The following is a 13372-nucleotide window of genomic DNA, read 5'->3' as shown; positions in this document are numbered from 1 at the left end:
GACGGCCCGCGAGGCTTCTGATTGGGAGTTAGCGAGTTCCGCCGAGGGACCGAGTTAGCGACTTCCGTACGAGGACGGAATTCGCTAACCCGGCTCTAGAGCGGGTTAGCGGGTTCCGGAGTTAGCCAATTCCGAAACCGAACAAGTTAGCGAGTTCCTCTCATCGACCAAATTTGAAGATAGGGCATTTAACATGGGGTTAGCGAGTTCCAGAGTTAGCCAATTCCGCGGACCCTATTATACTAAATTATTTGTTTTTTAACTTATCAAAATGATCCAAAGAGAAATTGAGAAATGTTATGTTTTGAGGGTCAAAAATGAGAAAAAGCAGTTTTTACCCCACAAATTCCCCCATAAACCTTGTTCCGATCATGCTGGTTCGCAAACTCATTCGATTAAATGTAGGTTTACACATTAGTACCAAATTTCATCAAAATCGGATAATTTTTGTTCAAGTTATCGTTCTAACGGACACACACACACACACACACACATATATATATATATGAATATATATATATATATGAATATATATATATATGAATATATATATATATATGAATTTGAACGGAAACAAAAAGTAAATCGGCTGCGGGTCCAGGTCTTACCATGAGACCTACGGTACCAATAAAATTGTGGAGTACATATTCTCTAAATATTATTGTACGGCGCCAAAAGTTTGCTAGGAGATTGCTACTCTTGGATCTAACTTGCCTAACAAAATTTGGTTAAAAAACTGCAAAGTATCAGTTTCCGTTTAGCGCCCAATTAATAACTTTACACAAATAAATTTATATTCTCCAGGTATAGTACTGAGGATAAATTATGATCAGGGTAGAAAGCAACTATGCATATTTTCTCATTAATAATGTCAAAACAAGTAGCAGATTTATATATTCTCTTCACATTTTTTATCACTATTAACTTAGGGTATCTTCAAGGCTGAATCTACAAATATTAAGTTCCTCACATAACTTTACCAGACAACCCTTTATGCTGTAAAGGGACTAAAATCAGTTATAAGGTCAGGGAAGCTAAAAAATATAAAACACAAAAGTTGAAAATGGCATAATATAATTCTGTGTGAAGTAACAACATTCCTTTCATTAAGCATAATCAGGTTAATTCTTATACAACCATCAGTAGAATGAAATATAATGGAAATGTTAAATTATGATTAAGTGATGACATACAGTCCACAATATGATTATGAGTTTGAAGAATCAGTGTAAACTAATAATGGTAAAAATGAGAAAGGTGCTTTGTTCATTGACGGGTAAGTAGTACAGTATTGCATTTGTATTTGTTTTGAACCAACAGAAATGAGAAACAGTTTCTGTTAAATCGTACAACCCCAAAATAATAGCATACTTTGCTCAACAATTAGTTTAACAAAAAACAATTAAAAAATAAATCTAATACTTATGCCTTATAACTACAAAATATCACAAGAGCGAGAATGTGGTCATTTAGGGAGAAATTTTGGTTTATTAGCCATAAAATTATTCATAAAAAACTTGCTTAACCCAAGTCAGAAAACAGAAATTGCTTAGTTAAAACATAATAATGTCAAAATGAACATTGCAAATGTTTTACCAAAGTGAAATACCATTAATCGTAATTTTTATAAACTAAGCTCTGAAGGATGTTCATCAAACAGCACAGGTGAAAAAATGATACAACTCACGTTGGATATTCATTGATTAAAAAATAGCACAATGAATTTGACTCTATTGAAATTTAGGAACACGAGTGGTCAATACAACGAACCACTTCACAATTAAAAATCAGTGTCTAGCATGTCATCAAAAGTCAAATTGTGAGTTCATTGTACTTATAAGATATTTTCTGATACAAACCACGAGATTAATTTGAATAATAGTCTCTTGCTTCTTAACACAAATAAATATTCAGCGAGGAGAGATCGTTTCTGCTATGGTAAATTACACGTTAAATTACAGTCGCTTAGCTATATCACAAGATCTGTACACAGTCCACACGTGAGGCTGAAGATATCTACATGTCCACTTTGTCCCCGTCAGATGCTGCCACTGTACCTTGTCTTCGTTGGTAAAACAGGACATAAGCGCTTTCCGACTGAAAAACAACACGTATAAGTCTAGCTCAACATACAATAATACGAGGAGGAGGAGGGGGAGGAGGAGGAGGAGGAGGGGGAGGAGGAGGAGGAGGAGGGGGAGGAGGAGGAGGAGAGCAAGGAGGGGGAGGAGGAGGGGGAGGAGGAGGAGGAGGATGAGAGCAAGGAGGATGAGGAGGAGGAGAGCGAGGAGGAGGAGGGGGAGGAGGAGGACGAGGAGGAGGAGGAGGAAGCAGATTTAATATAAAACAAACGACAACTTAATTATTAACAACTAATTACAAGATTTAACACACTGAAAAAAATATGATCGAAGAACAAACAATCCTAAAGACTGACAAAGAGCCAAATTGAGACTGAAAAATACAATGAAACTAAAAAAAAAACAAAAAAGGTAGCGTTTTTAAAACCATGTGAAAAGCATTAGTAACAGTAAAATAGCAGTGACATCTAAAAAGTTCTGTCAGTGCTACCTTTAAGAAAAGTGGTTTCTACAATCCAAATGTCATCCCCTTTGGCGAGGTCTCAGAAGCATTCCTTCTTTGGAAATTGTACAACCATAACATTCATGTTAAAACTATCATTGGGGTAGGATGTACTAATATGAGGGCTGTCTATAAATTAAGCCCCCACTGAGCTCCCGTCGTGACCAAGCAAGCTAGTTGAAATCTAGGCCAGCACCATGTTCTTCACTTCATCCACCACGAGTCTAGTCAGATCCTACCCCGATGCGGCGATTAGTCTTGTTAAAGTAGCCAAAAACGATGAGGAGGAATTTCAATGCTAAGTATGAGTCGTGTTCTACGATTAGATTCCTGTCATTTAAGGTATCAAGTATCAACCACAGTGGATGTTCATAGCCAACGATATAAACAACTCATGGATCGCTGGCTCAGTGTTGGCCGCGCGGTCTAGCTTCCCCCACCATCTACTGGCAGAAGCCGACGCTCAATACACAATACACTCACAATTAAAAAAACACATTTCTAGTTGCTGCTCTGTTGAAATATATAGGGATAAAATATTGCTAACGCTTGTCAAACTCTTTTTACTATTTAAACCTTTATATCTGTTTTGTTTCTTGCAGAAAATAGCCCATCTGAATTCTTTAAAACTACAAATTCACTAAACCCGATTTGTAGATGTTTTTAGAAAACTGATATTGCTAGTTCCAAATTAATTGTTCATGGTAACATAATAAGATAATAATAATATTCCAAGGAGAAATAGAAAGTTCAATATTTTAAATTGAAATTCTATTTTATTAAACGAAAAAGTAGTACATAAACATTTAGAATAATTTTGCAAAGTTTTTTTTAAGTTTGCTAATTAATTAGTTTGCTCCAGACGTACCGTTATGTTCGTAATGTTTGACCTAAACACGATACTTTTTTCAATGTTTAATGACGATGTATCTTACAAAATAGGTCACAAAAAAGAAAGAAAAAAGAAGGCCTATCACGTTAATTTCAAGCATAAATCTGCGGTAAAAACTAATTAAATGTATTCGGGTTTTTAAGAGTTCAAATGTGTTATTTTATGCAAGAAAAAAAGAAGACATAAAGTTTAGACTAGTAAAAAGAGTTTGGCATGCATTTGCAATATTTTATATCTACATATTTCAACAGAGCAGCAACTTAAAAAGGCTTGTTTTACAATGGTGAGTGTATGGGCTGCGTCGGCTACTGCCAGTAGATGGTGGGGGGAGCTAGACCGAAAACATACTGCCATACTGATAGGGAACGTCTCTATGACTGTCAAGGTCATCGGTAAACCCTGGTAGTCTGAAACACACCGATCAGCGAGCTGGGTTTCCTCAAATCTAAGTACTGTCTAATGGAAACTGATAAACACACTGTGTGTCTCGGGAAAATGTGTACCTCCTTCTGTGAACTTCCAATGTGCCTCTTATGCACATTTCTACTCCTACACATTTTTCTACTTCAGGTCAGCTCAAAGAGTAACCTAAGCCTTCAGGGCTCGTGGCGTTTCAGGCATTCAATTCCTTTATCACCTAGATCGCTTCCCCATCAAGGTCGAGCTTCTAAGTGTAGAAAATACCCTGGACGAACGAGAGTCACAAGTCAAATAATTGTCCTCAACCTCGGTCATCGGAATGACCGTGTCCACCGAAAACAGTCTTACATGTTGTCGGGCCTGCAGGCTGGACTTTTTCAACACAGGCAGTGGAAGAGAGTGTGTTCCGTGTCGTAGGGAGTGCCTGGGCAGTGGATGCAACCGGGCGTCACGGCTTTGCCCATACTGAGCAGGTATGACCGGGAAAACCCGTGACCGGTCAGAAACTGGATGATCGGGTATACCCTCGGGGACATAGCCCCTAAACCAATTTCCCGTGGCCCGTTTCCCAATTGTTGTATAATTGTTTTTAGTATAATTGGGAACGGAGTGCCTAACCCTAGAGCACAGTTAATGACAGCTGTCTTCATGCTTTTCCAGGATAATTGGCTCATCTGAGAGTGATGCAGGGTATTTAATAATTGAATGCCTTGGATGTTGCTCTGTGAATGATGGATGTTTTTTCAACATCAGGAAATAAATTTATTTTACATGTTTATAATCGTTTATTGTTTTTCTTGCTTGGCACTAATACTTTGTATCTTTGATAGATTTTTAAACTTATTATAGTGGCTTTATGAATGTATTAATACAAGTAATAAATAAATAACTAAATTATCAAACTTGTACCTGTACGGACGATGCTGAGATGGGTGTCACCGAGTTGTCATTAAAGCAATACCACTTTCCATCCCTGAAGCTCTTACAGTTGGCTGTATCTAGACAAAAGAGATTAAAACATAAAAGGTGCTTGATTATGCAAAGAATAGTGGAAACTTATCAAAGATGTAAACTTAATAAACGAGTAATAAAACAACAAGATAACCTTATTCTTTTATTGATTACAAAAATATTGCTGATAACAAAGCTTGTTTTGTTTTAATCTTGTTGACTATTGTTATTCTAAAATAATCATACAAAAATTTATTTTAATAGTTACGTGATGTTTAATTAGTCACAGTATGCTCAAGATACAATAAAACAAATAACACACTCAACAGAAAGTTACAAAAACTCTGTGTAGACAAGATTAGACTAAGTAAAGAGGCAGATAACCCGAGGTAGATTAGGAGTTTTATAACCAAGCCTTTTGAATAATAGAAAAAACCAAGGGGCATGAATTTGGATTTTAGACAGATTGAATAAAAAAGGAAAACAAGTTCAAGAAAATGCCCACATTATTTATCTTATTAGTTTTAAATCGTTAATTACAATCATATTTAACTAAGAGAGCATTCTCATTCTAGTCTAGACTAAAACGTCTAACTGATTTTAAGTAGCACCAAACAAAATTTCTATAATCTTTGACCATAAATTCCTGATAAGCTTTTTAGTAGGGATGGGATTCTCGATTCCACCAATTCTCGGCTTTGGAATCGGAATCGAGAACCGATGGCTAGAATTCGCTCGACTCGTCTGCGAAGATCCGCGCGATCGGAAAAATTACTGCTGATGCCGCAATCGCTTGAGACAAATATGATGATTCTGTGACCGTAGGAAACGGTGATGATGTCTACATGGCTGCTGGAGACTGTCAGAATGCAGCTGCGATTGGGGAAGACGACGATAATGTCTACATGACTGCGAGAAATGTTCATGATTTTTCCGTGATCATGGAGGACGATAATGATGATCATACTTTTTCATACCTGTATTTTGACACTATTTATGTATGTTATTTGCCACTTACAAATAAAGATTATTTGAATTTGAATTTTTGAATTTGATGTTCCATCACCTTGGGGGTTATTCAGGGGTTTGCCGTTACGGAGGGAGACAATAACGATGTCTACACAACCGCCTGAAATGAACAAAATATTGATGCGATTGTGGGAATTTGTTGCTGATGTTTCTGTTACCGTGGGAGATTTTCAGGATTTTTGCCGTCACCGTGGGACAATGACTATGATTACACGGCCGCAGGAAATGATCAGAATTTTGCCACGACCACGGGAAACAATGACGATGTCAGACACAACCATAGGAATTTTTTTTAACATAATGGAATCCGATTTCAAAGAATCAAAATCGGAATCTAAAATTTCTGGAATCACTAGTTATTAACTTTTATTAAGATGTGTATTCATATGATTTGAAATAATTAACAATGAAATAATTAATGTAAAATAAGTTACTTGCTCATTTGATATTTTAAACTAAAGTAAACATTGTAGACTTACAAATAGTTAAGAAATGTTATTAATTAGTCATAAAATAGGAAAACCCAAGATAAATGAACCTTGATGTATAAATTATCGCTAAACAAGTAAAGAGCTGTAAATACTTACAGTGTCCTGACATGAGGAATTCGTAGTGGTTACAAACTCCAATCAGATCGTAAATCAGGTTTTCTTTATGTTTATTGACCACATAATGGTCTATATTGAGTCCCGTTAGAGGAAACTCTACTTTGGTATCAAGCTTTTCTTTTCGGGTTTCATTAAAAGCAAATCTTTTCAGGTGGAAGATCAGAATGTTGGGCAACTTCCACAGATCAAGTTTCTTTGTTGCCCTCTTTTTCATGTTGCATCTGGGACAGTGCCTGCAATTTTTGAAGAACAAAATCAATTTTATTTTTATACATAAAAGATTACAGTCCAACCTTGGTATAACGAATCTTAAGGGTCCGAACAGAATATTCACTATAGCAAGGATTTTGTTAAAACAAGGTTCGTTACATTGAGGTTAGGTTTGCAGGAATTTCACTACGTCGAGGTTTAGAAGCAGCATCTGTCAATATAGGTTGAGATTTGACCTCATTAAAACACAAGTAGCATAGGCTACAATACTTTACAGTACAGTGTTTACATTGTAAAGTAGAACCTGGATTATACGGGGTAATGAAGGGGAAGGGAGACTACAGTGATAGTAAAACCACAGTAAAAAAAAACCATTGTATAAAAAAGATGAAAAACCTATGAAACACTGTAATACCGGTACTTTGTAAATAAAAATGTCCATTAATGTCACAATTTTTATCAACAAAATACAATATTACGCAATCATATATTGTGCAACCATGACATTTCTAGTCATTGACCTTGGTTCAGGTAACAAACTGTAAGTTTAAAATCACAGCTAACTCTAAACCACCTAAAACCTAGCCAAACACTGTACTGTATAGCAATAAACCTTGTAAAGAACAGAACAAAACAGAAGAGTTTGGTAAGCTACTGCTCGTGGTTGGACGATAGGCTACAGTACTGCTTTATCACAACAGAGGAATGTCAATAATAATCATCAACTTCAACTATAGCATTGGTGTTGCCTTAGTTCAAACAAATCTTATTGAAAACAATAGAAATATAAGATAAGTCATCATAAAAGTGTATGATCATAGCCAACTTAAAGATAATAAAACACTTGTAACAGTAATAATTAGTACATAACAAGTAATAAAAAGGCAGGTTAAGATAATAATGTTGCTATTCTTAATTTTTGCTTTTATTCTTCTATTCTTTCTTAGGGTTTTCTTCATCCAAAAATTCTACTAGTCACTTATCAAACAATCACAGTTTACTAAACATTACGTCGTCATCAGTTCTCAGTGAATGAAACCAGTTGTGACATAGCGCACAGCGACAGAAGACAGAGAGTTGTGTAAAACGGAGCAGAGGAATAAATGTTAACGCAAGCCTTGACGTCACCTTTCCATTTCATTTGATGAAGAAACTGATTTTTCAAAAAGAATAATGTGGCGGGGAGGTTCATTATATCAAGGGAACGACGCAGACAATTCATTAAGTAGGCCTAGAGGTTAAATTCGCTATGTAGAAGTTCTGACAATGATAAATTCGGACAATGATAAATATTGCGGGTGTCTTATTTTAGCCGGGATCATGAAAAATTTGTTAAACCAAGGTAGTTATATGGTTTGTTCGTTATGTAGAGGTAAAATATACATCCAAGAAAGAAAAAAAAGAAAGAATTGTTTCTTATGGACAGTTCTAGGGGATTTAAAATATGTCGTTATATTAAGGAATTTGTTATATTGAGGTTCGTTATATGAAGGTTAGACTGTATCATTCACTCTTGGATAAAATTGTATCTCAAGAATGAAACAATATGAGCGTGAAAATTGGCAAGGCGGTACTACTCAACATATTTTTAGGATTTTTTTGTGAGGATATAGCAGGCTTACCCGATTCAGAAAGAGTTTAAACTGACACAAGAGACACAAAACATTAGAATATTTCACTGTCAATGACAGCATTTTCAACTAAGGAAGAGAGATATTTCTTCAGTTTTCGTCTAAGATAATTTAGTATCTAAATAATAGACTAAAGAAAACTCTCTCTTCCTTAGTTGAAAATGCTGTCCTGACAGTGAAATACTCTTAATGTTTGGTGTTTCTTGTACCAGTTTGGACTCTTTCCCATTCAGGTAAGCCTGCTATCCTCACAAAAACTCTAAAAACCTAGGCCTTTGTACTCTATGTAACATCATTAACCTTCTACACAATTTTCTCCATGGTTGCTTTGCTCACCAGTCGGCGGGCAGTGACGAAACTAAGGTGATCCTCAAGTTTGGCCATGCCATTATTGAACAATAGGTTTAGGACAACTTTTATTTTTTTATTTTAAGACATCTAGGAATTTTTTGTAAGGGAACAGTCCAAATTCTGTTTTTGTTACCATCCAACGTTGAACTTTTTCTTGGATAGCCTTATTTATTGATAGTCTGATTACAAATGGCATTTGAGTCTAGGAAAAATCTGCTTGGAATCGAACCAGCAACCTTCAGATTTGAAAACGACCACTAAACCTCTCGGCCAAACAGACATTTGCTGCAATTGTGTAAGTTAAGCTGCTGACATAAACTAACACGCTGAGTTTGAATTGTTACTTGAATTTAGTATGCAGTAATAAAAATTTATCATTTTCAATTTTTAAATGATTTCAAAATAAAATTATTTTTGACAAGTATTGAGCCGTACCATGCATTGTTCTCGCCAAGTTTCTCTGTGGTAGTGAAGAGAGTGAGGCAGTCCTCTAATGTTGGCTTGGGCGAAGGTCTGAGTCCGTTGGTGTGATCCTCAATTACAACTGGTGATTCATGGAAGAACTCTTGCTTCGTCTGCCGGGAAACTTGGAGAGCCAACAGCTCACGGCCAAAACTTTCTGTACAAAGCAATTGGTTCAATATTAAAGATTTGTTTCGTATACCACTGACTTTAGGATAAGTACTGGCATAGACTCATATCTATATGGACTAGCTGCAGAAAGAAAACGATAACAATCCAGTTATTATGTAACAAGAAAAATAATAAATCTTCTATGCATCAATTGGACCTTGGAGTTTTTTCATACTGGGCGAGGCCAAGCTGTTGTAAATACTTTAATAAATATAAATATATTTGGAGGTATGCGAGGCTGAGATTTTCAATCGAGCCGAGCCTCAAGCTTTTGTCGAGCCGACCCTCAAGCTTTTATCGAGCCGAGCTTTTTTTATACTATAAATAAACGTAATTACAAAAATAATAAGTTAATCAAGCCTAAACCTTTTTTAAAAATACAATATATGTTAAGATGTAGAATAAAATATAAATTTTTTAATTAAATTTCCCCTAATTTTAATTGCTTTAAAAGGCATTTTTTTCAATAAAATGGTATTTGAGTAAAAATCTAGAATCGAGTTGAGTAGTTGTGAGTAAAGTGGGCCTAGGCCTAAATAAGTTAGGTTGGTGTTAATGGCTGTTTTCATTTAACTATTTAATTTTAAGTATACCTATAGAAAATTTTTTTATTTGACTTATATGGTTACTAATATCCTAGCATTAGGCCTAATAAAAAATTTTGCCAAGCCTACTTGTTGGCTGCACCATTAAATTTGCACATCACTTACTGTGTGTTATATTTATACCAATTATATACCAGTTATATTTATGCCAATTCTTCCTCCTCACTAACATTATAATCAACCTAGGTAACTAATAATCTCTGAAGCTGAAAAGCTTTAATTTATGCCAGTTTGTAACCAAAACCTTTATCCCAAGCACTAAACAGCATCAGAAAAAAATACAAATTACAAAATTATTTGTAGTTTGAAAGTACAGTAAATAAAACGTTAGTGAATCACAAAATCAACAAGTTTTTAGAAATAACAATTTTGAACTTAACACACTTTTCACAGAAGATCCATTGGTCATACAGAAAAGTTTACTGTGCACTTAGATTCACCTTGTTGGTTACACCGCAGCAGCTACCTACGCACCCTGACAAAACTCAACACTAGTCTTGTTCAATAACCGAAACTATCTAAAACTGAATGTGATGCACATTTCCAGACAAATGTTCTACCAAAATCCATGGCAGTATGGATGTAACTTAAACTAATTACCTCCAAGGCAGGTATTGTTCGTAAGCAATGCAAAGTTAAATGTATAATACAGTGTTTCCCAGCCTTTTTACAATTTTCAAGACTAAATATTTTACCTACCACAGAGTCTTGTGGCAGTAATTATGGATGGAATATATTTGTTATTTATTAAAGTTGGTCCTTCCCCGAGAAAGTTATATTATCACAATTTGAATAGCTAAGTGAAGTACTGGGCACCAGGAGCAAGAGTTTTAGTTTAATTCATATTACTTGAGTGCTATTAATTCAAATGCAACTTAAGTTTTTACTTTGTTGATATAACAAAATAATTTCCTTTTTGCACTAATGTCTTGTTGAGTACGAGAGTGGTTCGGAAAGTAACCTCCGTTTTTCTATAAATCAATCACAGAAGTAGAAACAAGATTTTTATTGAATGCATCTTAAAACTATGCCTTTCTTCTACTTTTCAACACAGTTTCCTTGGACACTTAAAAACTTATTATATCTATAGACTAACTTAGGTTCTTCAGAGTTTCAACGTACGAATACACATTGATTGTTCCACCACATTCCATAACCTTTGGAATCCCAAAACACAGTTGCCATGAGCTTTTTTTGGAAAAATCTTGCGGGCTTTTGTTGGTTTATGGGGCGATGCCGTATGACCCCACAACTTAGACTGTTCTTTAGTCTCAGGATTCACGTATTTGACCCAGGTTTCATCGCCAGTCACAATTTGTTTCTAAAAAATATCTCCTTCCTTGTCGTATCGAGTCCAGAGCTGAGGTTATTCGTTGAGTCTTGTGCTTTTACGAAAGGATTTTTGGGACCCACCAAGCACAAATTGTATGCGTCCACTGTCACGAATCTTTGCGTTGATTTTCTCAACCAGTTCATCACTGACCACAGATGGCCTGCCACTTCTTTTATCATGCACGTTCGTTCGGCCATTTTTAAACAAGCTAACTCATTCCCGAACTACTTCTTCACTCATTAAAACTAGCGCTCAAATGACCTTTACACTACGGTACCACAGTTGGATGTAGAGTGACCTGCGACACGCACAGGCGCAAGAATGGTGGCACTATCCCCTCAACTTCCCACGCAAGAAGCAAGCTGAGGTTATTTTCAGAACTGCCCTCGTATATTTACAATGTGTGAAAATACATGCTTGCCAATGGGCCATGAACTGACACTAACACACCAGCCCAAACAATCCTGACATACAGTAATATTTGTAAGTACAGTAGAGCACTGATTATTCAAAGCATGGTCATCCAAAACATCGGTTAACTGAATGGAGGAAATGAAAAAAGTATCTAGCTTAAATCTCCCTCCCATCACCAGTTCGGCGAGCGACTGCTGCCCAGGTGTTGCCTTTGTCGAAATATTCTCGTCTGGTTATACCTGTGCGTGCCATTTCCACTCTGTTCCCTGTGTCTGTTGAACACTATTTGGGTTTTTTTTTTTTAAATTATGATTAACAACGTTTTTGAAACATAAACTCGTTGTGCTTAGTGTTTCTGAAAAAACTTTTAAGATATCGAAGCAATTCAAAAGGTGAAAATGAATCTAGTTTAGCTCGGGAATATGGAGTTGGAAATGTTTTGATATCTGACAAAAAGAACCATAAAGCCATCAAACAATTTGTGTGGAAAACCATTTTCATGGTGAAAGACCAGTAATAAATACACATAAAAATTTACTTCGATGTTATGAATCAAGGATAAATAACACCTAATATTCCCCATCATTGGCCAAATATACAAAAAATCAGTTATTTGAACAACCCAAATACCTAATTGCTTCGGGTAATCAACTCTCTACTTAGCACCAATGTGACCTCTGCAGACCACAGGGTGGCAAATCCTATTTTAAAGAACTAACTAGCCTTACCTGGAACTTCAAAGACATCATTTTCACTATCTGCAATTTTCTTCACATTGTCATAACAGTACGTGTTTACTAGAACTGGTGAAAAAAGTTTGCTGTTCCTTTCTTCTCGATCCCTCACAGCTACAAACAGTTTAAATTAGAATAAAATAATATCCAAGAATTACTTTATTAAGCAAGTTAGAAACACAACAAAATTTAAATTTTGAAAGTTTATGAATCGTTTGAATGCTGCTATTTGTAACAAATGAAAAAAAAAATATATATGGCATCCACCTTAACATTGGAGATCAAAGATCATATTTAAGTTAGGGCCTACTTATATAATTAATCATTTAGACCATTACCAAATGTTCAAGGTTATATTGAAAAGGATAAATTCTATAAAGGCCGACGTCCAACATAGTGAACGTTAATTGAATCAACTAAATGAACCTATGTAGCCCTTAAAACAAATAACTATATTAATTTGTAGGGACCAAAGCAAGCATTTTTTATATCAAGTATTTTGTTCTTTGTTGAAGTTTGTTACATTGAGGTAATTTGAAAATTCACTAGGCCTATTAAATCCTAACACACCAAGTAAAGAAAGTTTCAAGCTCAACTTTACAGCTAGGAAAAAACACTAATATCTTGAGGTTGAGAAAGAGAAACCAATACGGTAAATGCCCTAATCTGTAAGTTGTAAGTTGGTTGGCCTCATTAATTAGGCTTTGTTCATCCTGTTTGTTAGTAGAAAAATCTGTGATTGTGGAAGGTGCTAATTTGGTCTGTAATCATACCAGAGGTTCATAAACAATTCTAAAAAGGTTGTTTATTCCAAATGTTATTATTTTTTTTACACTTGTAATAAGTCTTAATTGGACGCATGGATTGTACAGTTAACTGTAGAAGATGGAAGCTTAAGGTCACTTCAGTACACTAAACAAAACAAAAGATAACTTTTACATTATTGAGATATAAATTCCCTAATAAATTTGCTAAACC

At 35.4% G+C, this 13372-nt stretch overlaps 1 protein-coding gene across 1 annotated transcript in view; it reads right to left on the bottom strand.

Annotated features, from left to right (window-relative positions):
• Nucleotides 1–1057: 1057 nt before the first annotated feature.
• Nucleotides 1058–13372, bottom strand: part of LOC128997990 (ubiquitin carboxyl-terminal hydrolase 15-like) — a 51974-nt gene continuing 39659 nt past the window's right edge. The window contains exons 12-16 of the mRNA XM_054423885.1: nucleotides 12389–12508; nucleotides 9111–9294; nucleotides 6463–6716; nucleotides 4805–4893; nucleotides 1058–2097 (exon numbers count right to left, since the gene is read on the bottom strand). Coding sequence (XP_054279860.1) covers nucleotides 2017–2097; nucleotides 4805–4893; nucleotides 6463–6716; nucleotides 9111–9294; nucleotides 12389–12508 — 728 coding nt within the window. The 3' untranslated portion in view covers nucleotides 1058–2016. The remainder of the gene's footprint in view (nucleotides 2098–4804; nucleotides 4894–6462; nucleotides 6717–9110; nucleotides 9295–12388; nucleotides 12509–13372) is intronic.

The sequence above is a fragment of the Macrosteles quadrilineatus genome, unplaced genomic scaffold (assembly GCF_028750875.1).
Source record: "Macrosteles quadrilineatus isolate MER2022 unplaced genomic scaffold, UCM_ALF_1.0 Scaffold_7__1_contigs__length_78375512, whole genome shotgun sequence".
In the NCBI taxonomy this organism is placed as follows: domain Eukaryota; kingdom Metazoa; phylum Arthropoda; class Insecta; order Hemiptera; family Cicadellidae; genus Macrosteles; species Macrosteles quadrilineatus.
This window is presented reverse-complemented; position numbering and strand designations above follow the sequence as displayed.